A 27,319-nucleotide genomic window follows, 5' to 3' on the forward strand; every position below is an offset into this window, starting at 1 on the left:
TTGCAGCTGGCATCACAAGATATTTACATGCCAGATGTGCTAAAGATTCATATGTCCCTTCATGCTTCAACCATCATTCCAGGGGACATGCGTCCATGCTGATGACAGGTTCTGCTTGATAACAATCCTAACCAGTACGGATGGACGCATGTTTATTTCATTATCTGAGTCAGATGCCACCAGTAGAGGGTTGATTTTCTTCTTTGGTGGTTCGGGTTCTGTAGTTTCCGCCCTGGAGTGTTGCTCTTTTAAGACTTCTGAAAGCATGCTCTGCACCTTGTCCTTGTCAGATTTTGGAAAGCATTTCAGATTCTTAAAACTTGGGTCGAGTGCTGTAGCTATCTTTAGAAATCTCACATTGGTATCTTCTTTGTATATTGTCAAATTTGAAGTGAAAGTGTTCTAAAAATGAACATGTTGGGTCATCATCCAAGACTGGTATAACATGAAATATATGACAGAATGTGGATAAAACAGAGCAGAGCGGGGTCATACAATTCTCCCCCAAGGAGTTCAGTCACAAATTTAATTAATGCATTATTTTTTTAACAAGCATCATCTGCATGGAAGCATGTTCTCTGGAATGGTGGCTGAAGCATGAAGGGGCATACGAATGTTTAGCATATATGGAACGTAAATACCTTTCAATGCCACTACAAAAATGCCATGCATATGCCTGTTCTCATGTTCTGGTGACATTGTAAATAAGAAGAGAGCAGCATTATCTCCTGTAAATGTAGACAAACTTCTTTGTTTTGGCCACTGGCTGAACAAGAAGTAGGACTGAGTGGCCTTGTAGACTCTGAAGTTTTACATTGTTTTGTTTTTGAGTGCAGTTATGTAACAAAAAAAACTACATTTGTAAGCTTCACTTTCACAATAAAGAGATGTAATTACAGTACTTGTATGAGATAAACTGAGAAATACAATTTATTTTTTTAATAATTTTTACAATGCAAATATTTGTAATAAAAATAATATACAGTTTGATTTCAATTGCAACACAGAATACAATATATATGAAAATGTAGAAAAACATCCAAATTATTTAATACATTTCAATTGTTAAACAGTGTGATTAAAACTGCGATTAAATGCGAATAACTTTTTTATCGTGATTAATTTTTTTTAGTTAATTGCGTGAGTTAACTGAGATTAATCGACAGCCCTAGTATTAAGCTACCAGGACCTGAAGGTATTTACCCAAGAGTTCTGCAGTTTCATATTTTACTTCCTTCAGAACTACTATCTGTGGTATGTAACCTATCACATAAATCATCTTCTGTATCAGATGGCTGGAGGATAGCTAATGTGATAAGTTTTTAAAAAAGGCTTCAGAGGCGATCTTGGCAATAACGAACGTAAGCCTAACTTCAGTATCAGGCAAACTGGTTGAAACTACAGTAAAACATAAAATTTTCAGACACATAGGTGGGGAAGAGTGAGCATGACTATTGTAAAGGGAAATCATGCCTCACCAATCTGTTAGAATTCTTTGAGGGGATCAAAAACATATGGAGAAGGGTGATCCAGTTAGGGTTGCCCCGTGTCTGGTTTTCGACTGGAACAGTCGACAAGCGATCCTAGTGGCTCCAGTCAGCACCATTGACCAGGTTGCTAAAAGTCCAGTTGGTGGTGCAGCAGGGCTAAGGCAGGATCCCTGCCTGCCCTGGCTCCATGTGGCTCCCACAAGTGGACAGCATGTCCCTATGGCCTCTAGGTGCAGGGGTGGCTGGGAAGGCTCCACATGCTGCTCCGGGCTCAAGCACCACCCATCATTGGCTGGGAACCATGGCCAATGAGAGTTGTAGGGGCAGTGCCTGCAGGCGGGGACAGCGTGCAGAACTGCCTGGCTGCCCCTGTGCCTAGGCGCTGGATATGCTGGCCATTTCTGGGAGCTGCTTTAGGTAAGCGCTGCCCAGCTGGAGGCCGCACCCTAAATCCTCTCCCACACCCCAATTCCCAGCCCTAGTCCTGAGCCCCATCCTGCACCCAAACTCCCTCCCGGAGCTTGCACCCCACACCCTCTCCTGCACCCCAACCCCCTTCCCCAGTCTGGAGCCCCCTCCTGCACCCTGAACCCCTCATTTCTGGCCCCACCCCAGGGCCCCCAGCCAGAGCCTTCACCCCCTCCCACACCCTAATCCCCTGCCCCATCCCAGTGAAAGTGAGTGAGGGTGGCGGAGAGCAAGCAACCAAGAGAGGGGGGATGGAGTAAGTGAGGGTGGGGCCTCAGAGAAGGGGTGGGGCAGAGGCAGGGCCTTGAGGCAGGGCAGGTTGTTTGGTTTTGTGCAATTAGAAAGTTGTCAACCTTAGATCCAGTGGATATAGTGTACTTGCACCTTCAGAAACCTTTGGCAAGGTGCCTCACCAAAGGTTTTAAAGCAAAGTAAGCAGTCATGGGATAAGAGGGAAGGTCCTCTCATTGACTGGTAACTGGTTAAAAAATAGGAAACAAAAGGTTAAGAATAAATGGTCAGTTTTCAGAATGGAGAAAGGTAAATAGTGGTGTCCCCCAGGATCTGTACTGGGACCCAGGGTTGGATTTAGGGGCAGGCGACCCAGGTGTGCTGTTTTTATTTTTAGCGAAAAAAAGGAAAACGGAATGTTTGGAGTAACATGTTTCAGGTATTCCATATGTGGATTCGTTTTTCACTAAACTCCTAGGATGTTCTGGACCTCTGTGGAATTTTGTGGAAACTTCCAGACTTTCTGAGAACATTTTCCTTGAATTTTCTATAATGTTGTCAGCCATGCTCTTGTGGGTATAGACGGGCTGGGGCATCGCCAGTCAGTCAGTGAGAACAAAGTGAAGTGAGAGCGCAGTTGCAATATTGTGAGCCTTGTTTTATTGTGTAATTGTGAAAATGTACTTGTGTTTTAAGATTTGAAGAGTGTAAGTAGTGACTAATAAAGGACATAGATATTTATTGAACCCCTACCTAAGCAACAATATAAAAAAAATACTGTTACTTCTTTTGCCATGCTTAATATGTAATGTTTGATGAGTTTCTAAGATTGCAGAACATAGCCTTTTGCTCTCCATGATACTGTCTATTTTCCCCCATAGAAAATAAAAGATGCCCCCAAAGAAGCCTTCAGGAGCTCAGTATAGGAAGCAAAAAGCTCAATTGCAATCTAGTTTGCAGCAAAGGGAAAATGTGATGGGAAAATATCTGAAACAGAATAATATAGACCGGGCATTAGGCAGTAGCAATCATCTCAGCGCAGAAGAAATTGAGGAGCGAAGCGTAAATTATGGAAGTCTTAATACGAAAGAATTAGCAGATTTATCTGAAGATAAGGAATGGAGATGTGAGGAAAGTAACAGAGAATCGTCCAGTTTTCCTTGTGCCATAAAGGAGAGTGACGATAAAGAAGAATGTGACTCACATGAAAAAGAGAGTAATAACAAAGAAAAATCTGGTTTACATGAAAAAGAGAGAAACGATAATGAAGAATTAGCCTTGCATGATGACAGAAACAGCAGTGAGAAAAATTGCACACCACAAATTGATATATCAGATCCTGCTTTATGGCCGATAAACTGTGCCGATATTGATAATACAATTTTGAACAGGCCAGGCAAAATCGAGGATATGGCGTTTCCAGTAAATAAGCAAAAGTGCCCGTTCTCAAAGTCACACTGTGAAAGAGTGCTTGAGAATGTGAGAAACTGAATTGGTACTGGCTAGTGTGCTCAAAATCAATTGACAAGGTGTTCTGCTTTTGTAGCAAAATATTTGACAAGAATGCCAAATTGTTGCTTGCACTTTCCAGGTACAATTACTGGCATAACTTAGCTGATGCTCTAAACCAACATGAAAAGTCACCTAGCCATTTTACAGCCTACTCCAAATGGATGGAGTCAACTTCAGGCTCAAGCAGAATAAATGCATAGACACATAAAAACAGTGCATTCAGGGAATGTGCTTGAACATCTGATCTCAATTATTCTCTTCCTTGCAGAGAGTAATCTGGCTTTCCGGGGCTTGTTGGATAAGTTGTTCACTGAACATAACAGTAATTTCCTTAGTTTGGTAGAGCTCCTTGGAAAATACGATGACGTCATGCGTGAGCACCTACACTGAGTAGTTTGTAAAGAAGCTCCATTACTGCAGGCTTATGATGCCCTGATGGAACTGGTGCAGTCGAGTAAAGCTGAGGCTGAAATCTGATATGAGGGGTAAAGTCTGGCAAACCAGTTGTGGTTTGGCATGATATCCTGTTCCAAGTAAATATTGTAAACAAGGCATTAAAAACTCAATCAATGGACATCACGACTGCTACTACTTTGATGAGAAGCTACCTTGACTTTGTTGTGGCCTACAGCGAGAATGGATTTGAAGATACCATCTCTGCTGCCAAAGAAATGGCGGAAAACTTAGGAGTTGATTCTGTCTTCAAGGAAACTTGTATTCATTGGAAGAAGATACATTTAGGTTATGAGGACAGAGATGAGGTGATGGGAAGCTTAGAAGAAAAATTCAAGAGGGAGGGTTTTTTGCTCTTTTGTTGACACTGCTTGAATGTCCATTAAAGAAAGGTTCAGACATATGAAGCACCACAAAAAGACCTGGGGGTTTTTGTATGACCTTAGTAAGCTGCCAGCGGACAGGAAAACAGTCTTGAACAGTTGTATGGACCTTCACTGGACAGAGATACGGGGAATGTTCAGATGTCAATGATTAAGACTTCTATCTTGAATTGGACAAAATATTTGTCACATTTTGCCACATGGGAAGCACTCTCCACTTCAAGTTCTCCAATTGATTCATGATGCAGAGCTAAAGGACATTTTGTCTAATGTATGGATAGCTTTGAGGATTCTGCTCACACTGCCAGTCACAGTTGTGAGTGGTGAGTGCAGCTTTTCGAAGCTCAGGCTCATTAATATACATCTTCTATTGACCAACTATGGCTAACGAGAGTTTTCTATCTTATCGCTTGAAAAGGCCATTGGCTAGTCTTTGGACCTCTCCGATGCTGTGCTTCATTTTGTGAGGGCAAAGGCAAGAAAAACGACCTTTTGAACTAAAGGACTAGGGGTTGATATTCTAAGGCTGTCACCAACTGTAACACTGTTTAATGTTTGTCCACCCAATGTTGGTGCACTGTTCAATATCTTGATGTTAGTACATTTCAGTTATTCTTAAAATTAAGTTTCTATACGCTTAGATGAAACTATTTTATTTGCTTATATATGGCATGAATAAATATAGATTTACAGATCTTAGCGATCAAATTTATCGTCTTATATGACAGGGATAAATCATGCATGCAAATTGTGCATCAAAGTCATGAAATGGACTACAAATGCAATAAAAATAAAGTATTCAAAAGTTTAACAAATGGAGGTGGGGCAACGAATACACTGCTTGCCTGGGGTGCTATTTGGTCTAAGACCAGCCCTGCTGGGAGCAGTGCCATTCAACATATTCAGAAATGAAAAAGGGGTAAATAGTGAGGTGCCAAAATTTGCAGATGATACAAAACTACTCAAGATAGTTAAATCTACAGCAGACTGTGAAGAGTTACAAAGGGATCTCACAAAACTGGGTGACTGGATGACAAAATGGCAGATGAAGTTCAATATTAATGAATGCAAAGTACAGCACATTGGAAAACATAATCCCAACTATATATACAAAATGATGGGGTCCAATTAGCTGTTATCACTCAAGAAACAGATCTTGGGGTCATTGTGGATAGTTCTCTGAAAACATCCGCTCAATTTGCAGTAACAGTCAAAAAAAACTAACAATGTTAGGAATCATTAGGAAAGGTATAGATAATAAGACAGAAAATATCATTATGCTACTATATAAATCCATGGTATGCCCACATCTTGAATACTCCGTGCATTTTTGGTTGTCCTACCTAAAAAAAAAAAAGATATATTTTAAATGGAAGAGGTACAGAGAAGGGAAAAACCATGATTAAGGATATAGAACAGCTTCCATATGAGGAGAGATTGAAAAGACTGGGACTGTTTAGCTTAGAAAAGACATGACTAAGGGGGGGGATATGAGAGAGAGCTATACAATCATGATGGTGTGGAGAAAGTGAATAAGGAAGTGTTATTTACTCCTTCACATAACACAGGAACCATCTATCACCCAATGAAATTAATAGGCAGCAGGTTTAAAACAAAACAAAGAAGGACTTCTTCACACAACGTACAGTCAACCTGTGGAACTCATTGCCGGGGATGCTGTGAAGGCCAAAACTATAACTGGGTTCAAAAAATAATTAGATAAGTTCATGGAGGATAGGTCCATCACTGGCCATTAGCCAAGATAGTAAGGTAAGCAATCCCATGCTGTAAGTATACCTAAGCCTCGGACTGTCAGAAGCTGGGACTGGACAATAGGGGGTAGATCACTTGATAATTGCATGTTCTGTTTATTCCCTCTGAAGCATCTGGCATAGACCACTGTCAGAAGATAGGATACTCGGCTAGATGAACCATTGGTCCAGCCTAGTGTGGCTATTCTTATGTTAATTTGCACACTATGTTCAGACTTTGGTTAAATAAACTGGACTCCTGAAAGGGCAATGTTTACTATATGTGGGCCTTACTGAACTAATTGATAGCTCAAAAAAGGAAACTGAGGCAGGGACTCATCTGTGGTGTCGTGACTGACTGCAGCGGGTGCACCAGACTGATCTCCACACCATTATCTCCCTCCCTCCCTCCTTTATCCAGCACTGACCTATGAGAATATGCTGCCACCAAGCCTCAAGACTGAGTGGGTGGGATAAATTCTGATCTAAACCCTGAAAAAGTCAGGATAACTTTATCGCTGAAATTGGTTTAATTAAATATTGTCATTCTTGTAAGTTAAGGTTTATTAACAGCTTCTGCTAAACCCTGAATAGCTGGACAATGTATTTCTGGAAAGGAGACATAAGCTGACTAAGGGATTGAAAATTCTTAGTTTTCATTAAACTGCCTGTCAAGTCACTCTGAGTGAGCTGATGGGCTAAAAGACATGCTGCAATTTTAAAATAATACCTTGAGACACTTCTTTACATAACTGAATTCTTCACTAGCAAATACGTTATTAGCCCAATGATCCATCAAGTCTAGTTTCCAGCAGTGACCAATATCCAAAGCTTCCCAGTAAAGGGAACCCCCCCCCCAATTAATCTTTTCTGCATTTGTCCCCACGCTTTTTCTTTCTTTATTTCCTCCCAAGTATGCTGTTGATTTAACACCTGCCAGCAAATGAAATTATGCAGATTTATATTACAGTTGGATTTTAAAACCACCCACATAAGCTGTTTTCACAGTGGACTTTTCAGTGTATTGCTACCACTAGGAATGCAAATGACAATTTCCATCAATCACTCCTCCATATCCACGGTGACAAACAGGTCACATCGTCAACTTAGAAAACTTACTTTCACCAGAGACTGACTTGAGCTGTCTAATGGTCTAGCTGCAATTCACTCCAGCCCTAATCCTCTTCAATTTTCCTCTATCAGGTAGCCACATAAGCAATACATTTGTTTGGCATGTAAAGAAAACAATGAAGCCTCTACAATCTATTTTACTTGACATTTGAAATCACATGTAGTTTCACTTGGAAAATAAACTCTTTTTCTTCCAACACCAGGAGGTATGTCTATCAGCTGAAGTAATTAAATCTAAAACCTAGTGCAAAAAGTGATGCTGCATCTTTCATGGTACTGAAATTGAACTCCATTTTTAGCTCTATTGATAAACTGTCACTAATTTCCTACTGTAATAATTACTGTGACAAAATGAAATATTAAAGTTCTTTAGCAAAGCATGTTTCTGCGTATACTGTACACGTGAGATTTTGTGCACTGAACACTAAAGGCTTCAATACAGCTGAACCCAGGAGGGATATGCATATTTAAATACCAAGTGCCCCCTAGTGGCTAATATAATAATTCACATTAAAGCTATATTAAAAAATAATATGAAGATTATGACAGGCTGCATGAACTCTGCTGGGGTCAGTTTGTTTGGCTCGGGGGTGGGCAGAGATTGGTTCAGGTTCTACATGAACATCAAGTTCCAAGGAGCACCCTCTTTCCCAAGCCAATCCAGGAGGTGCTAGGGAACCACCAGGGTTTCTAACCAGCCACAAGCTAGGGAACAGAAGAACTATAATCCTCAGTTGTATAGCTATAAGAAGAGCTGGTAGCAGGATTTTCCTTTGCTCCTATTGCCTTGCTGAGAAAAAGCAGGTGTTTCCTGCCCACTGAAGACAAGGAAAGTAACTACCTGATGTGACCGAAGATATCAAAGGAAGAACATCTCATACCAGGATGGCAATGAGGCAGGGGAAGCCATGTCAACAGGGGACTCCTCGACACATAAGGTGTGTTGTAGAGGTCTAGAGCAGTATTTCTCAATGTTTTTGATACCAGCGACCAGCTTGCTGCCTTCCTAAACTGTATCAGGGACATCTCAGGGACTGATGCAGACCCTTTTCCAAGCTGGTATTGAAGTTTGCAAAGAAAAAAACTCAGACACACTTTTCACACATCCCTATTTGAGACTTAAGCAAACAAGGTCAGTGAAGTTCAGTGAAAGGTGACCTGCTAAGGGAATTGTCAAAATTTCCTCCACCTTGGCACAGTGCTGATGTCCCCCACACAAAGGCTCAGAGAACAATTCCCACATACGTCTTCTTAGGATCCAGATACCCAGTCTGTGTTGTGTTTTCAGCTCTTTCTCCAATTTGACACCATCGCACACTTTGCTAGTGGTGTAACATCAATTGCAGAACCCCAGTATGGCACAGGGATGGCCTGTGTGTGGCTAGAATGTATCCAGTGTTTTCACTACAATGCAGTTTTGCAAAGCAAATGCCTGAACAATAATTTCTGAATTTCCTCAGTCATGATGCTGGACAAGCTGAACACAGTGATTTATAATAGAAACTCTGGTTCCGCAGCTAATCATAACTAGAGCGTTGCTAAGGCAATGCTATCTGAAGTGTGTTCTTCTGAATTGATTCTGCAGTATGCCTTCCTCTATTTGCATAATAAAGCCTCTGCCTAGGGAGGCTTTCTTGCAGTAACTATAAGGAGAGGAAAAAAATATGAAGATTTTTGTCTCTTAGCATGGGAAATGATATTTAGGAGACAGCCTATGTATCTTTCACATAATATTGCTTAACGAAAAAGAAGTGAACAAATGCTAACTGGTTTATCTAACGAGGAAGTAAAATTTGCATTGGGCTAGGGTTCAAAGGAACTGCTTTTCAATTTCTTCATAATTATTACTGAATTACAGTACAGCCTGTGTATTATTCACTAGGACACAAAGGAAGTTGTGACTAACAGTCTTCATTCACTGTAGAAGTTCTATTTCAGAGCTTTTCAGTATCCAACCTCAACATACAGAAATGATTTTCTAATCTCCACTTATAAAGAAGTAAAGGTTTGTATTATTGGTTACATATTATTGTGCTATTTGAAGGGGATGACAACACCATCGCTTTTGGAAACAAATGAACAAACAAACAGGAAATTTCAAGTCAAAATGAGATCATCAAAATGATACCTGTGTGTTTAAACATGACTGAACTACACATTTTCCAAAGCAAGGAAAAATTCCTCAGCAATATTTCAGCCAATATTCCAGCCAATGGTATTGACCTTTGAAAGCAATTATTTCAATTTCTGGGTATGGAAAATCCAGTGTGCTTCCTTATCCACCATCCAAGAGTTTGCCTTGGTGTAAACTATTCCTTTCTATTTAGATTCTTATAACTTGCTCATTGCCGTGGTACCTGAGTGCCTGTTTTTGTTATAACCCTGTTGGTGCTCAAAAACAAGACCTGTAGCTTTTAAAAGCAGAGAGTGGAATGTGGAGAAAGTAGACTTTTGCCAGACAATGTGTTATGGGTGTCTGGCAAACATATACACGATATTTGCTTATAATTAGTGGCATCAATTTGCTCTTTAGGTCTTCTTGGTTTGTGTCTGTACAGGACTAGCTCAATGGGGTTCATAAGTGCTACTTCATACAAATAAATAAAAAATAATATGAAACAAAGGTAATTTGTTTGTATTCGTTCCATCTTCTCTAGTCAAAAGAGTTCTCATACAAGTACCTAACTTTTTAGATTTACCACAGTCTTTCAATCCCATAAATTCTTAAACTCCTGAAGGTGCTTTAAAAATAACATAAAGATGACAAGAACTAATAGACTTTATCTTTCTACAACGTTCCAGAAAGGAATCCATTATCCAGTATTGGGACAATGTAGAAATGACATGATATCTACTGGAAGCGTTATTTAGCTCACAAGGCCAGAAGAGACCCCTGTGATCATCTACTCTGACCTTGTATTAACACAGGCCATAAGACTTCCCTGAATTAATTTCTGTTTGAACTAGAGCATATCCTTTAGAAAAAAAACATTATATGGATGTCTTCATAGGATCTCATATGTAATAGCAAGTTTGGGACTTTGAAGTTTTAATAAATAACATTAAAAATACTGAACATAAGTAGGGTGATGGCTAGCTGCTGATCTCCCTGCTCCTGTCCATCAAGAAATGTCAGTTTCTCATTCTAATCCTTAAAGGGCTAAATATTTCAATTTTCTCACAGACAAACTTACAGGAGCAAAAAAAGTTTTGGAAAAATCTGCAAGCCTGAACACCTGCAGTTCCTGAGGAATAAGAGAGAGGGAGGCCTCATGGACAGGGCAGGGGCATGCCCTGGGAACCAGAAGTTTCCTAGATACCAATGAAAAAGTGAAGGACCCTCTGTGCTCCTTTTTTGATTCCTCCTCTGCCTTCTGGCAGAACAGATCCCTTAGAAATTGTGCTGTTACTGGTTTCCTTCATCACAGATGTGCCCAAACCTCCATCTGAGGTGGTGAGAGCTATAGAGGGAATTTAATTGTGCTTGGAGCAGTATTAATTCCAAAACACACACTTCCATATGGAAACGCACTGGGTTGGGAAGAGAGTTTAATATACAATGCAGCTACATCCTGGCTCAACCTCCTTCCATCCAATCTGGAGAACCTGAACAACTCAGAGATTTTCCGTGAGCTCCCAAGCTGGAAGGAACATTTCACAGAGACCTATTGCCCTACCTTATACTACTTCTGCCTATATTACATGGATTCTGTATTTCTTTGTTTCCCAACGGACAACAGAATGGGAGGAGCAAAGGGCCTTAAAGTAAGAGTATCTGGAGCTTGAGAGGTTAAAAAACAAAAGAAAAATCCAGAATTCAGCTTTGTTTTCATTCTGCCCCCTTGTGCACCCATATTATGGGTGAAGGTCTCTGTGGTTCCCAAGTGCTATTCCCTAACCAGCCTCATTCATATTGGTCAATTTTTCGGGCTTTGGGTGAATGTGAAGTCTGCATGGCTTTGGAGGAAGTGAAGTTAAAGAAATTAAAATGCTTAAGCCATTTTGTATTGTACAAATATAACATTTATTCTACAGTGAGGATTTCCCCATAAATATGTTGTGTACAATGTATTTGTAATAGTACTAAATGCATCGAGAATATATATTATATAAATTATGAATTGAAACTGTCCAGGTTTGACTCATGATTTAGCACCCAATCATGCAGTCTTTACTTAGTAAAAACTCCCACTGTAATACATAAGATTATATATCTCAGGATTCTTGTCTTATGTATCCTCTATTTACTTGTTTTACTATAGGTCTTACAAGTTTATAAACAATTTCAGAGGTGAAACAATTAAAAAATAAATGGGTTGATTTTTGTGGCTTCCAGATAGGGCCACTGATTTTTTTCTGGGCTGCAAATGGCTGAATTTATTTAATAATTTCCTTAGCTACAATGAATTGTTAGATGCTTATGCAATTAAACACCAATCTACTTACCACAGGCATTTGATCAAAGGAGCGAATAGAAGACAATCTATCTGCAATAGAAGATAATCTATTTGTAAATAAGCAAAATATGTGATACCTTGATATTTTTCTCTCGTATTCATAAAATTATATATTAATATATCTATGAAGGCACATTTCTACCTGTTGGATTTCCACGAATATGTTCCATCTTTTCTTGAAGAAGACCAGTTTGCCTTTCTAGTTGTCTGTTCAATTCTACTTGTGTCTCATATCTGGTTTTCCATTCATTACCTCAAAAGAAACACAAAGTTACATTTATTTCCAAATTTTAATTCATAACACCAGAATTAGAAATTGCCTTTTTCACCTCCTTTTGGAGCCTGGCACCCCACATTTGTGTAACCAAGAAAGTGTCCATTTACAGACAAGGGAACTTGAAAAAGATACTAGGTAAAATACTGGCTCCCTGGAAGTCAATGGGAGTTTTGCAATTTACTTCTGTGGGTGCGTCCGCAATGTAAACCCAGGATTAGTGGGACTCGAGTCAGCTGACCCGTGTCCAGGAAACCCTGGGCTTGAGCATCTACATTGTATTTTAAACCTAAATTAAGAATTTCATGATCTGTGCTGGAACATACGGCTCTGGCATCCATACTGCAGTCAGTGTGCACACCTGAGTCAAAGTAACCTTACCCAGAACCCCTAGCTTGCCCCCTGCCCTCTGAAATGAGACCTGCTCTAGCTCTCGAAACGTGGTGCACTGTGGGAAAACTTTATAGCCTGCTCTGCACATTAGCAGGAAGTAGCTCACTCTGCAAAAGGCTTGATTGGTTTGCTCTCCATTACAAACCCAGGGGAAGCTCTCTGATAGTATGTCTGCAGATCAGCAATCAGAACAGAATAGGTTAACACTGACCTGAGCTGGTGCCCTTTCCTAGGGGGAGGGGTGTTTCTGTTTTCAATAGAGTAGATTGCAGATTATTGGGATAGAGAGGACTAAGGAAGTTGTCCAATTGTGGGATACTTCCAGATGACTCTGGAGACCTGAGTCAAATGGGGCTGTGGCTACACTGCAAAACAATAAGGCTCAGACCCTGGGTCCCAGCTTGACTTCAGCTTGGACCCGATAGCCCTGCAGGGTCCTAGAACCTTGGGTCTACGCTCTTGGTTTGTGCAATTGCAGTGTAGACACAAGGGGGTGGGGTCAAGCACGGTCTCACATGGCAATGTAGACATATCCAGTGAGGTCAGGATTTCATCCAGTAACTGAAACTTATGTTTTTTTATATTTTTCATTCATGATATGTGAAATAATACAAAATACATGCTAATGTACTTTTGTAGTCTTTATTATGACTTTATTGTACATCTTCAAGACTCATAAATTCCAAGGCCAAAAGGGACCATTGTGATCATCTAGTCCAATGGTTCTCAAACTTTAGCAACCCGAGGATCCCCATTTTGATTTAAAAGCTTTTGGGGACCCACAAACCCTCCTGCTCAGCCCCAGGCCCTGCCCCCAATCCACCCCCTCCCCACCTTTTCCCTTCCCCTACTCACTCCATCCCCTCTCCATCCATTGCTCTCTCTCTCCTACCCTCACTCACTTTCACCAGGCTGAGGCAGGAGGTTGGGGTGCAGAAGGGGGTGAGAAGTTCGGCATGGGGGAGGGAGTTTGGGTGCAGGAGAGGGTGAGGGTTGCAGGCTCTGGGAGGGAGTTTGGGTGCGGGTTGCGGGCTCGGGGCTGGGGCAGGGTGTTGGGGTACAGGATGGGGTGAGGGGTGCAGACTCCGGCCAGGTGGCGCTTACCTCTGGCGGCTCCCAAAAGCAACTGCCACATTTCTCTGGCAGTGGCTCTTGGGTAGGGAAGGCAGGGAGTCTCTGGACACTGCCCCTGCCCGTAGACACTGCCCCCAATGGCCACAGTTCCTCACCAATGGGATCTGCGGAGTCAGCGCTCAGGGTGGGGGCAGTGTGCGGAACGCCCCCTGCCTCCCCCAGGGGCCACAGGAACGTGCCAGCTGCTTTTGGGAACGGTGCAGAGCAAGGGCAGGTAGGGAGCCTATCTTAGCCCCTGCTGGACTTTTAGCACCTAAAATCTCCCGGTTTGGCTTCAGTAGCCTTCTGGAGATAGAGGAAGGGGGAGGAGTTGAGGGAGGGTGGAGGAGGAGTTGATCAGCGGGGTCCATGGACCCCAAGTACCCTCGGGATCCCCCAGGGCTCCATGGACCCCAGTTTGAGAAACACTGATCTAGTCTGACCTCCTGTATATCACAGGCCATAGAATTTCCCCAAAATAATTCCTAGAACATCTTTTAGAAAAAAATTCTAGTCTTGATTTCAAAATTATCTGCAATAGTGAACCACCATGACCATTGGTAAATTGTTCCAGTGATTAATTACTCTCATTGTTAAAATGTATGTTTGTACATACTATAAAAACAGTTCCTGGCTGGAGAGGCCTGGAGAGCAAGCGAGTTGGAACATGACTACAGAGCTGTAGAGAACTCCCTTGCATGGCCAGTGACACTAGATTCCTGCAGGCAAAAGGTGCAGAGAAGGCTGTGGTCCTGGAGAGGAAGAGCAGAGCGCCCCGGCCAGGGTCGTGAGGATGACAAGTCCCTGGCTGCAGGAAAGGACACCATGCTGCTGAATGGTTCCTGCCCAGAAACGGAGCCATTCAGCAGCAGGGTGACCTCCTCTGAGGCCAGGGACGACAAAGTTTCCTCTCCTCCTCCTTGCAGTCTTGGCCAGGGATCTCTGCTCTGCTGGACCAGAACCAGAGTCTCCCTGACAGCTTGTGCCTGCAGGAATTGGGTGTCACTGGTCCCATGGCATGCAGGGATCCCTCTGCTGTCACAGCCCCACTCCCATTACAGCAGAGCTGCAGAGAGCTCCCTGCATAACCGCTGGGCCAGTGACACCGATCCCTGCAGGCACAAGATGTGAGAAGGCTGCAGTCCTGGCAGGGCAAAGCAGAGATTCCCGGCACTCCCACCTGGTGACTGCAGAGACATTCAGCAAACAGTAGCTACCCTTGCAGTGTGGAGCTTGTCCTCTTCCTCCTCTATGCAGTCCTAGCAGGAGTCTCTGCTCTCCCCTGTCAGGACCACAGTCCCTGCCCCCTCTTCTCCCCCAGCATGCAGAGACCAGGTGTCACTGCACTGAGGCAGCACAGGGAGCTCTCTGCAGTTGTGCTGTCAGGGACCTGCTCACTCACTCCAGTCAGCGTGTCAGCTAAAATAAACATTTACTGACAGTTTTCAATTAAAATTGAATCCTGCTGAGATTAATTATTATTCACTTACCTTCATCCTCAACACTGCTAAATCTTTTTTCAAGTTCTGCTATCGTGTTTCTCAATTCAAATATTGAGAGTTCAAGCATTTCCCTGTGATAGAGAAGTTAATTAAATGGTTATATAATTAATCTTCTTACTAACAACAAAATCTAACTTGAATTTTATGTACAGTTGAAGTGTCCTTGTGCTTATATTCTACTATATACATCGGAGAGTTTGAGGCAGAAGGGACCACCGGATCGTCTAGCTTTACCTCCTGCACATAGGCTACTAAACCCTACTCAGTGGCCCTGGTAGTAAATCCAGTAAACTGGATTAGATTAAAACGTTACAGACCTCAGAAGACTAAACTACTGTGTGCCTTAGGCAGGGAACTGGAGGGATTGAGGTGCACAAATGCCTGAGGCACGTGCAATGGCAGGGAAAGGATTTGGTGAGACATACCTAGATGATCCTAGCAAGTGAGCTAGACTCATGCTGCAGAGAAAGGTGAAAAACAAAAACAACCCCCCTCCCAAACCAAACCAAAAATCCCGAGGTTCCTGGCAATCTAACTTGGGGGGGAAATTCCTTCTCAATCCCCAAAATGGTGATCAGTATGACTTTGAACATGTAAGCAAGATCCGCTAGCCATGCATCTCAAAGAGAATTCTCTGTACCGCCTCCACGTGCACCAGTCCACTCTGTCCAATGTCCCATCATTACAATATTTTTCTCTAGGGTAGCTACAATGCTTTAGAAATATAGAGGCATTTCTGAAATTTTGTGATTGGAGACATTTTCATAAGAAGCTAACATACTATCTCTAGATATCAATACTTGTCTGGCAAAACATCATGTGTTAAGCTAATGAACTAATGATTATCTCAGTTCTTGATTCATAGGCGTACACCTGAGAAAAGTGCTATTGGAAATTTTGATCTTAGTTTAACTCAGAACTCAGTGCTTAGAGAGTAATAATCATTCTTCTAGATACTTTTTGGCCACATATTATGACAATGACTTAGATTTCATTCAGAACTAATTGTCTAAGTATATAATAACTAGCAGCTAACCCCAGGGTTTGAAATAGTTTATAACTAGTAAATTCACAGTCCATTTTAGTCAATTTAATGGTCACAGGATTTTAAAAATAGTAAATTTGATGATTTCAGCTTTTTAAATGTGAAATTTCACGGTGTTGTAATTGTAGGGGTCCTGACCCAAAAAGGAGTTGGGGGGGGTGTCACAAGGTTATTGTAGGGGGGGTTGTATTATAGGGGGTATGGTACTACTACCTTTACTTTTGCACTGCTGTTGGCAGTGGTGCTGCCTTCAGAGGTGGGCAGCTGGAGAGCAGCAGCTGCTGGCCGGGAGCCCAGCTCTGAAGGCAGAGCCACTGCCAGCAGCAGCACAGAAGTAAGGATGGCCTGGTATGGTATTGCCACCCTTACTTCTGTGCTGCTGCTTGCAGAGATGGGCCCTTAGTCAGCAGCTGCCGCTCTCCAGCCACCCAGCTCTGAAGACCGCAGCACAGAAGTAAGGGTGGAATAATATGGCACTGCCACCCTTACTTCTGCACTGCTGCTGGCAGGGTGCTGACTTCAGAGCTGGGTGCCCGGCCAGTAGTCGCTACTCTCCAGCCACTGAGCTCTGAAGGCAGCACAGAAGTAAGGGTGGCAATACCGCAACCCTTCTAAAATAACTTTGTAACTCCCCCTGCAACTACCTTTTGGGCAGGACCCCCAGTTTGAGAAATGCTGCTCTCCCTGATGAAATCTGTATAGTATAGGATAAAAGCACACAAAGAACCAGATTTTATGGTCTGTGAGGCATTTTTCATGGCCGGTGAATTTGGTAGGGCCCTATATATAACGAATAGAAAATTTCCCCTAGATATATAGGAGCTAAGCCACTATTATTTTTATTACTTAAGTTTTAATTTGAAAAAAAAAAGAAAAGTTTAGCGCTTTAGAGTGTGAAATATCTTCAAAATAGACAAACTGTCAATTGTATTGGAAATTTAAGCTTTGATTGAATCAAGCATTTATGAGCCATTTGACAGTGGGAGTAGTCACTGAGAAGTGACATGATTTTTCCATTTCCACCCATTCAGGTATCCAGTCAGTGTTAGTGAGATATGCTTTCCATGATGCTTTAATACCAGTTTAAATGGACAAAATGGTTAATATTTCAGCAAAAAGCCTAAATATTAAACTCCACAATTATCTTTCTGATAATTATTTATTATTTTAAATAATATATTCCTCTATATAAATCTTGGCACTTTACAAACACAGTTTAAGACACATTCCCCATTCAGTTTACAATCTAAGGTCCTGATCCTTAAGAACATAAAAACGGCCATAGTGGGTCAGAACAAAGTCCATCTAGCCCAGTATCCTGTCTTCCGACAGTGGCCAATGCCAGGTGTCCTGAGAGGGAATGAACAGAACAGGTAACCATCAAGTGATCCATTCAGTGTCACCCAATCCCAGCTTCTGACAAACAGAGACTAAGGACACCATCCCGCCCATCCTGGCTAATAGCCATTGATGGACCTATCCTCCATGCAGGGCCAGCTTTAGGCCGATTCCCCCGAATCAGGCCCTGCACTTAAGAGGGCCCTGCGCCCAGCCAGAGCATGGCAAGCCTGTGGCCCTGCTACCCCAGCTGGAGCCCAGCAACCCCGTGACCCATTTCCCCAGTGGAGCGCAGCACGGTCCCGCTCCCCCAGTCAGAGTATCGGCCAGAGCGTGACAAGCCCGCAGCCCTGATCCGCGGGCCAGAGTGCCGGCCGGAGCGCTGCAAACCCGTGGCCCCACTCCTCTCGCCAGAGCGCAGCAATCTCCGTGGCCCCTTACCCTGGCCAGAGCACGGCAATCCCCGTGGCCCCATAACCCTGGCCGGAGCCCAGCAACCCTGTGACCCGCTTCCCCAGCGGAGCGTGGCAAGCCCCGCGGCCCCACTCCCCCGATCAGAGCACTTGCCAGAGCGCAGCAACTCCCCCGACCCAGCGCCAGCCGGCACGCAGCAAGTCCTGCAGCCTCACTCCCCCAGCCAGAGCCCCGGGCGGAGCACTGCAAGCCCGTGGCCCTGCTGTCCTGGCTGGAGCCCAGCAACCCCGCGGCCCCGCTACCCCGGCTGGATCCCAGCAACCCTGCGGGCCCACTACCCTGGCCGGAGCCCAGCAACCCCGCGACCCACTTCCCCAGTGGAGTGCGGCAAGTCCTGCAGCCCCGCTCCCCCAGTCAGAGCGCTGGCCGGAGCGCGGCAAGTCCTGCGGCCCCACTCCCCCATCTGGAGAGTGGCAAGCCCCGCCGCCCCTTTCCCACGGCCGCAGAGTGGGCAGACAGCTCTAAGCACGCAGCCCCGCTCCCCAGACCATAGCGCGGCAAGCCCCACGGCGCCCCCCCCCCCGGCCGGAGCGCGGCAATCTGAAGTGCCACCGAAGACTCGGAGCGCCGCCCAGTGAGTACAAGCCCTACAAATTGGGCCCTGCACTTGCTAAAGCCGGCCCGGCCTCCATGGACTTATCTAGTTCTTTTTTGAACCCTGTTATAGTCTTGGCCTTTGCAACATCCTCTAGCAAGTAGTTCTACAGGTTGACTGTACATTATGTGAAAAAATATTTCCTTTTGTTTTAAACCTGCTGCCTATTCATTTCATTTGGTGACTGTAGTTCTTGTGTTCTGAAAAGGAGTAGATAATACTTCCTTATTTACTTTCTCCACACCAGTCATGATTTTATAGACCTCTATAATATCCGCTCTTAGTCGTCTCTTTTCCAAGCTGAAAAGCCAAGTCTTATTAATCTCTCCTCATATTGAAGCCATTCCATACCCCTAACAATTTTTGTTGCCCTTTATGAACCTTTTCCAATTCCAATCTATCTTTTTTGAGATATGATGATCACATCTGCATGCAGTATTCAAGATGTGGGTGTAACATGGATTTATATGGAGGCAATATGATATTTTCTGTGTTATTAGCAATCCCTTTCTTAATGATTCCCAACATTCTGTTTGCATTTTAACTGCCACAGCATATTGAGTGGTTAGTTTCAGAGAACTATCCACAATGACTCCAAGATCTCTTTATTGAGTGGTAATAGCTAATTTAGACCCCATCATTTTATATGTACAGTTGGGATTATGTTTTCCAATATGCATTACTTTGCATTTATCAACACTGAATTTCATCTGCCATTTTGTTACCCAATCACCCAGTTTTGTGAGATCTTTTTGTAGCTCTTCACCGTCTGCTTGCGACTTAACTAGCTTGAGTAGTTTTGTATCACCTGCAAATTTTGGCAATTCACTGTTTACCCCTTTTTCCAGATCATTTATGAATATGTTGAATAGGACGGGTCCCAGAACAGACCCCAGGGGGACACCACAATTTACCTCTCTCCCTTCTGAAAACTGACCGATTACTTGTACCCTTTGTTTCTTATCTTTGAACCAGTTACCTATCCATGAGAGGACCTTCCCTCTTATTTCACAGCAGCTACTTTGGTTAAGAGCCTTTGGTGAGGGAACTTGTCAAAGACTTTCTGAAAATATCAATATCAAATGCATCCCTCTTGTCCACTTGCTTGTTGACCCCCTCAAAGAATTCTATTAGATTGGTGAGGCATGATTTCCTTTAACAAAAACTATGTGGACTCATCCCCAACAGATCATGTTCATCTATATGTCTGACAATTCTGTTCCTTACCAGTTTGCTCTGTGCTGAAGTCAGGCTTACTGGCCTATATTTGCCAAGGTCACCTCTGGAGCCCTTTTTAAAAATTGGTGTCACATTAGCTATCCTACAATCTTTTGGTACAGAAACTGATTTAAATGATAGATTACAAACCAGTTAGTAGTTCTGCAATTTCACATTTGAGTTCCTTCAGAACTCTTGGGCGAATACCATCCGGTCCTGGTGACTTACTACTGTTTAGTTTATCGATTTGGTCCGAAAACCTCCTCTAGTGACACTTCAATCTGCAACTGTTCTTCAGATTTGTCACCTAATAAGAATGGCTCAGATTTAGGAATTTCACTCACATCCTCAGCCAGGAAGACCAAAACAAAAAATTCATTTAATTTCTCTGCAATGGCCTTACCATCCTTGAGCGCTCCTTTAGCATCTCGATTGTCAAGTGGTCCCCAGTAGCTGTTTAGCAGGCTTCCTGCTTCTGATGTACTTCAAAAAAATTGCTATTACTTTTTGAGTTTTTGGCTAGCTGTTCTTCAAATTCTTTTTTTGGCCTTCCTAATTATATTTTTACACTTCATTTGTCAGAGTTTATGGTTCTTTCTATTTTCCTCACTAGGATTTAACTTCCATTTTTTAAAGGATGCCTTTTTGCCTCTCACTGCTTCTTTTACTTTGTTGTTTAGCCATGGTGGCACTTTTTTGGTTCTCTTACTATGTTTTTTTAATTTGGGGTATACATTTAAGTTGAGCCTCTGTTGTGGTGTCTTTAAAAAGTTTCCATGCATCTTGCAGGGATTTCACTTTTGGCACTATACCTTTTAATTTCTGTTTAACTAACTTTCTCATTTTTGTGTAGTTCCCCTTTATGAAATTAAATGTTACAGTGTTGAGCTGCTGTGGTGTTTTCCCCGCCACAGGGATGTTAAATTTAATTATATTATGGTCACTGTTACCAAATGGTCCAACTATATTCACCTCTTGGACCAAATCCTGTGCTTCATTTAGGACTAAATCAAGAATTCCTTCTCTTCTTGTGGGTTCCAGGACTAGCTGCTCCAAGAAGCAGTCATTTAAGGTGTCAAGAAACTTCATCTCTGCATCCCATCCAGAAGTGATATGTACTTAAGTCAATATGGGAATAGTTGAAATCCCCCATTATTATTGAGGTTTTTATAGCCATTCTAATTGCTCCGAGCAATTCACAGTCACTATCACCATACTGATCAGGTGATCAGTAATATATCCCTAATCATAGAATATCAGGGTTGCAAGGTGTCATAAACCTAGTCCCAGATTTGGACCTTAGCGTCCAAAATATGGGGTTTAGCATGAAAAACCTCCAAGCTTAGTTACCAGCTTGGACCTTGTAAAGCTGCCACCACCCAAAAAATTAGAGTGTTTTGGGGCACTCTGGTCCCCCCAAACCTTCCCTGGGGACCCCAAGACCCAACTCCCTTGAGTCTCACAACAAAGGGAAATAAACCTTTTCCCTTCCCCCCTCCAGGTGTGCCTGGAGAGAGACACAGAAGCAAGCTCCGTGAATCTAAACAGAGGGAGTCCACCCTCTCTATTTCCAGTCCTGGAAACACAAGCACTTCCCTCTTCACCCAGAGGGAATGCAAAGTCAGGCTAGTAAATCTAACACACACAGATTTCCCCCTGACTTCTTCCTCCCACCAATTCCCTGGTGAGCACAGACTCAATTCCCTGGAGTCCCCCACTAAAGAAAACTCCAACAGGTCTTAAAAGAAAGCTTTATATAAAAAGAAAGAAAAATACATAAAAATGGTCTCTCTGTATTAAGGTGACAAATACAGGGTCATTTGCTTAAAAGAATATTGAATAAACAGCCTTATTCAAAAAGAATACAATTCAAAGCACTCCAGCAACTATAGACATGTAAATAGAAAAAAAAACAACAATAACCCTTATTGTTTTTATGAACTCTGTACTCACAACTTGGAAACAGAAGATTAGAAAGCAGGAAATAGAAATCCTCTCATAGCTGAGAGAGCATACAGGCAGAAGACCCAAGAACAAAGGACTCACACACAAACTTCCCTCCACCCAGAGTTGAAAAAATCCTGTTTCCTGATTGGTCCTCTGGTCAGGTGCTTCAGATACTTCTTTCCAGGTGAAAGAGATGTTAACTCTTAGCTATCTGTTTATGACACAAGGGACCTCGGGAGGTCATCTAGTCCACCCCCCCTGCTCAAAGCATGACCAATCCCCAGACAGATTTTTGCCCCAAATCCTAAATGGCCCCCTCAAGGATTGGGCTCATAACCCTGGGTTTAGCAGGCCAATGCTCAAACCACTGAGCTATCCCTCCCTAATGCTATATTCTTATTATTAGAGCATGGAATTACTATCCATAGAGATTCTATGATACAGTTTGGTTCATTTAAGATTCTTACTTCATTTGATTCTATGATTTCTTTCATATTTAGTGCCACTGCTACCCCACCAGCACAACCTGTTCTGTCCTGCTGATATATTTTGTACCCTGGTAGTACTGTGTCCCATTGATTATCCTTCATTCCACCAAGTTTCTGCAATGCTTATTACATCAATATCCTCATTTAATACGAGGCACTCTAGTTCACGCATCTTATTATGCAGTATTTGTGTATAAGCACTTTAAAAACTTGTCACTACTTAGCTGTCTGCCATTAAATGACGTAACTGAATAGGACTCTTTTTTATTTGACTGTTTCTCATCAGATCCTACCTGAATTTTATCATTTTCCATCCTCTCCTCCCTATTAGGACATAGAGAATCCCCATTAATAAATCCTCCCCTAAGAGATGTCTCTGTCCAAACCACGTACTCCTCCATACCTGTTGGCTTTCCCCCGGCCCTTAGTTTAAAAACTGCTCTATGACCTTTTGAATTTTAAGTGCCAGCAATCTGGTTCCATTTTGGTTTAGGTGGAGCCCATCCTTCTTGTATAGACTCCCCCTTCCCCCAAAAGTTTCCCCAGTTCCTAATAAATCTAAACCCCTCCTCCCTACCCTACACCATCGTCTAATCCACACATTGAGATCTTGCAGTTCTGCCTGTCTAACTGGCCCTGCGTGTGAAACTGGAAGCATTTCAGAGAATGCTACCATGGAGGTCCTGGACTTCAGTTTCTTACCTAGCAGCCTAAATTTGGCCTCTAGGACCTTTCTCCTATCCTTCCCTATGTCATTGTACATGTACCACGACCACCAGCTCCTCCCTGGCACTACACATAAGTCTATCTAGATATCTTGAGAGATCCGCAACCTTCGCACCATGCAGGCAAGTCACCATGCGGTTCTCCAGGTCATCGTAAACCCAACTATGTATGTTTCTAATGATCGAATTCCTCATGACTATTACCTGTCTCTTCCTAAAAAACGAAGAAGTATCCTCAGTGTGAGAGGATACCACAACATTTTCTAGAAGGAAGGCCCCAACTATGGTATCGTTTCCCTCTGCTCCAGTTAGATATTCTCCTTCCCTGAGACTTTCATCCTCCTCAATAGCACAGAGGCTGTTAGACCGGGAGTGGGACCGTTCTACTGTGTTCCAGAAAGTCTCATCTATGTACCTCTCTGTCTCCCTTAGCTCCTCCAGTTCAGCCACTCTGGTCTCCAAAGCCCATACACGGTTTCTGAGGGACAGGAACTCCTTGCACTGAATGCATATATACGCCACCTGCCCATAGGGCAGGTAATCATACATGCTGCATTGGGTGTAATAAACTGGATAGCCCCTATTCTGTTGCTGGACTTCTGCCTGCATTCTCTTTTTACTCCTGCAGCGCGTTCCTTTGTTGTTTTGGGGTGGTTTTGGCTTTAAATTTAAAGAATGTTGAGTCTATCTAGCCCCACCTCAGACTCCCCCTCAAAATTCCAATGTTAGCTGTTCCTGTTCACTACCTGCTACGGTTGCTTAGGAGCTCGCTTTTTAAAGCCCTGGTCTTCATGAGTAGCTCTGTCCCCTAGTTAACGGTTGATGGGTGCTAATGGGCTTAGGGATCAAAGCCTCATTAAGAAGCTCTCAGCCTTGCCTAGCAGGCCATTAGGCTCACTAAACAGTCCCCCAAATCAATGGACTGAGCCATGCAGGTGGACTCTTAAATTTGCAAAGACACCACCAGTTTGTGCAGACATGATTGCAGGACTGGAGCCTAAAGTGAACAAAAACACTGGACTGACAGGAAAGTAAGGTAAGGAAAAAGGATTACAGATAAGAAAAAGATAGAAAGGGTGACTGGAAAAGTGAGATTTAAGGGGAGGAAGAGAATGAGTGATGTGGGTGAACAAGAAAATGGCAACTGTTCCAAGTATAGGATGCAACATGGCAGAATACGTGAAGCCCAGAGTGGGAGAAAAAGATGATTCAAGCAGCATCTCCAGGACTACCATACTGCTGGTACCAGAAATGACATCAGTTTTCAGTAAAATGACAGCATCTAAACAGCCAAATCAATGATCAGAGGAGCAGGAAAGCAGATATGGAATGGGAAGCTGAAGAATTGACATATCAGGAAAGAGACAAGGAATGAACCAGTTGTGGGGAAGCTGGGGCCTGCAAATGTCAAGGGTTTCAAAAGAAGCCTCCAGTCCAAGAGGAGGTTGGGCCAGATAACCCAGGGAGGCTAGAAGTCTCCAGGGGGAAGGGGAGAGTGGAGGGAAGTCCTAATTTACTCCTTGCTCCAGTCATGCTTTGTTCCCATCCACTTCAGATTTGGGAGGAGGGGCAAGGGGCAGGAGGGTAACAAAACAGTTGTTGGTTTGAACAGAAGACACCAACAGGAAGGGAGAAAGTCAGAGAGTTGGCATATTGCAAGGAAAGCATGAGGAGGCTGGAGAGAGTTGAGATAAATGCATGAGAGGGCAGGGTTAGAGGCAAGAAGATCATGAGGGTATCTAACGACTGCTGCTCCCACCCCAAAAAAAGGAGCCAGAGGGTTTCAGAGATATTTTACTACTGGGAGAATTCTGCACCAAAAAAATTAAAAGTTATGCACACAATATTTTAAAATTCTGCAAAATTTTGCATATTTTATTTGTCAACATAACACAATATGATCATGCCAGTTTCAATTATTTTGGTCATTTATTTCAAAATATTGTCAGCAAGTATGTCCATAACAATACAAAAAAAGACTCAGGATTTTTTTTATTTTTTTGGCAAATGGATTCCCTTCTAGGCATATTAATATAGAACTTTGAGTAATTCATTTAAACTACACTCAGAAACGTATTTCCCACATCCCTCCGAAGTGGTACAAAGGCTTGAGGGAGTTAAGGGTAACAGAGGAGCTGAGGGAGAGGGAAGGAACCTGGGAGTGAACCTGGAGGGTTGTTGGTGTGGGTGGGAGAAGTATGGAATAGTTTCTTTTGGAGGGGGAGGGACTGTTAGGGAGTTGGCGACCTTCTTCTCTACAGACTCTGACGCCTAACCTCTATCATTTCATTGGGCACATCTGCCCCCATCCCTATGTGTCCCTGTAGTCCCCCTAACTCCTTCATCCCCATGTGACCCAGAGCTCCCCTCCCATTCAGACACTGGCTCAACGCTGTCACCCCACTAACTCCTGTGCCCACGCCCCAGTCTGTTCCCCACACTAGCCCTTCTGAACCCCAGTCTGTGACCTCTCCCATTCCCGCAGTCCTGTGTGCCCCATGGTGCCTCCTAACCTGGCTCCATTGGCAGCCTGCTGCTAGCTGTTAGTGCCGGTCAGCAGCCTCTGGTGGGTGCAAGGCAGAACTGCCACACTTCTTCCACAGAACGTATTTTCTGCAGAAAAAATAATTCTGTATCCAACAAGAAGTCTGCACGTGTGCAGTAGCACACAATTCCCCCAGAATATTTGCTGACAGCAGAAAGATGGTGAGACTCAGGAATCTGGGGTTCCATTCCAGACTCTGGAGGGGAGTGTGTTCTAGTAGGCATAGAGTTGTCTGCCCATTTTCCTCAAGCTTGACCCTTTCTGCCCCAGGCTCTTCAATGTGTCCTAGTCCTGTCTCTTCCTCACCCCTGACTTCATGTCCCACTTGCCTCACCTAAGCAGTCCAGCTCCACTCCTCAGGCTTCTCATCCCCCTTTTAGTCTCCTTGCCCAGCAAATCTTAATTTCACCTCTCCAGACTTCCCATCCCAGTCCCAGTCTTCTGGCCCACTATTCCCAATTTCACTCCTCCCACTCTCTTTGCCCAGAGTCCCAGTCTGCCTCCTAAAGCCTCATTCAGTCTCAGTCTCCTCCAACCTTGTGACTCCCAAGTCCTCCATTTCCCTTCCTAGCTCCCAGTTTCATTGGTCAGCGAGTTCCACTCTCCTCCCACCTCAACTCCCTCCACCACAAACGCCTCCAATCCCGGCTTCTTCGTCCCAGGCTCTGTGTCCCATCTACTTCCCCCAGACCATCTGTAGCTTTTGCCCTCTCTGCATGCATCAGGAAGCTTCCTTCTCCAGGCTACCAGTAGATCACTCGAAGCACAAACAAAAACAAGGTTTCCTGCTCTCAATTCAAGTACCTAGACCCAGTACAGTCTGCAGCAGCCCAGAGCTGTAAGTGCTGGAGCATGCCCAGTGCAGATGGAATCTTTGGGGTATTTAGCTGCTAAAATCTATGAGCATGTGCATATTTTTCAAAGGCTTAGAACTTGGACAAATCTGTGTGAACTTCATGGGGCTGGCAAGAGGCACATCCCTCGCACAAAGGCCACCCCTGGCCAAATGTCAAGCTCCTGCTTCAAAGCAGGCAGGCGCTAGAGCATTTCAAAGCAAAGGTTGTGAGAACATTGCAGCAGAGAGAAAACATTTCCTCAGCCTCATTCTCTAAAACAGCTGGAGCAACTTGGCTGACCTTTTCCCAAGACAACTTCAGCCCCAGGGAGACACCAGCCTGGAGAAGTTCAGCCCCAGCGCTCGAGGGATGGCAACGCTAGAAGCCCCTGACAGCGGGGTGTTATAGTGGAGAGCACTAGGCAACCCTATACCAGGCAGGCCCTACTCTCCTAGCTAGGAGCCTTTCCCTGGCGTACCCCGCAGCACGGCCCACGCTGACTCCCAGGCACTGCTGCAGGCACCGAGCGCAGCCCCTTTCCCCACCGCTCTGGGACGGGAACTCACTTCATCTGCTTCTCCTGCCCCAGCTCCAGCCGGAGCTGCTCAGAGCCCAGGGCGCTGGAGTCCCCGTCCCCGCCTTCTCCCATCACTGCCCGCAGCAGCCCTGAGACCCTGCCTGCCACGGGGCGTGTGTGCGCGCGCTCGTCTCCCTGGAGAGGAGGCAGGATAAGGGGGGGTGGGGGAGGAGAGAGGGGAGCAGCCACTCGAGCCACAGATGAAACGGCCCATCCCCGACACGTGACAGCCACGCCAGGAGGGGGCAGGTCACCTGAGGGGCGCTGGATCACGTGATAGCAGGCTAGGGGACGAGTCTCGAGGGCGCTGGAGGGAAGACGGGCGCGACTCAAGCCCCTGACTGTTGGCTGGACGCGGCGCCGGCTGGCTGAG

General features: G+C 44.0%; 1 protein-coding gene across 3 annotated transcripts in view; it reads right to left on the reverse strand.

The window, feature by feature from the left end:
- Window positions 1-27,117, reverse strand: part of LOC115652001 (coiled-coil domain-containing protein 169-like) — a 62,489-nt gene extending 35,372 nt beyond the window's left edge. For all 3 annotated transcript variants that reach the window (XM_030563423.1, XM_030563435.1, XM_030563413.1), the window contains exons 1-4: window positions 26,936-27,117; window positions 15,147-15,229; window positions 12,019-12,129; window positions 11,866-11,906 (exon numbers count right to left, since the gene is read on the reverse strand). In XM_030563423.1, coding sequence (XP_030419283.1) covers window positions 11,866-11,906; window positions 12,019-12,129; window positions 15,147-15,229; window positions 26,936-27,018 — 318 coding nt within the window. In that variant the 5' untranslated portion in view covers window positions 27,019-27,117. The remainder of the gene's footprint in view (window positions 1-11,865; window positions 11,907-12,018; window positions 12,130-15,146; window positions 15,230-26,935) is intronic.
- Window positions 27,118-27,319: the final 202 nt, after the last annotated feature.

The sequence above is a fragment of the Gopherus evgoodei genome, chromosome 1, assembly GCF_007399415.2.
Source record: "Gopherus evgoodei ecotype Sinaloan lineage chromosome 1, rGopEvg1_v1.p, whole genome shotgun sequence".
Taxonomy (NCBI): Eukaryota; Metazoa; Chordata; order Testudines; family Testudinidae; genus Gopherus; species Gopherus evgoodei.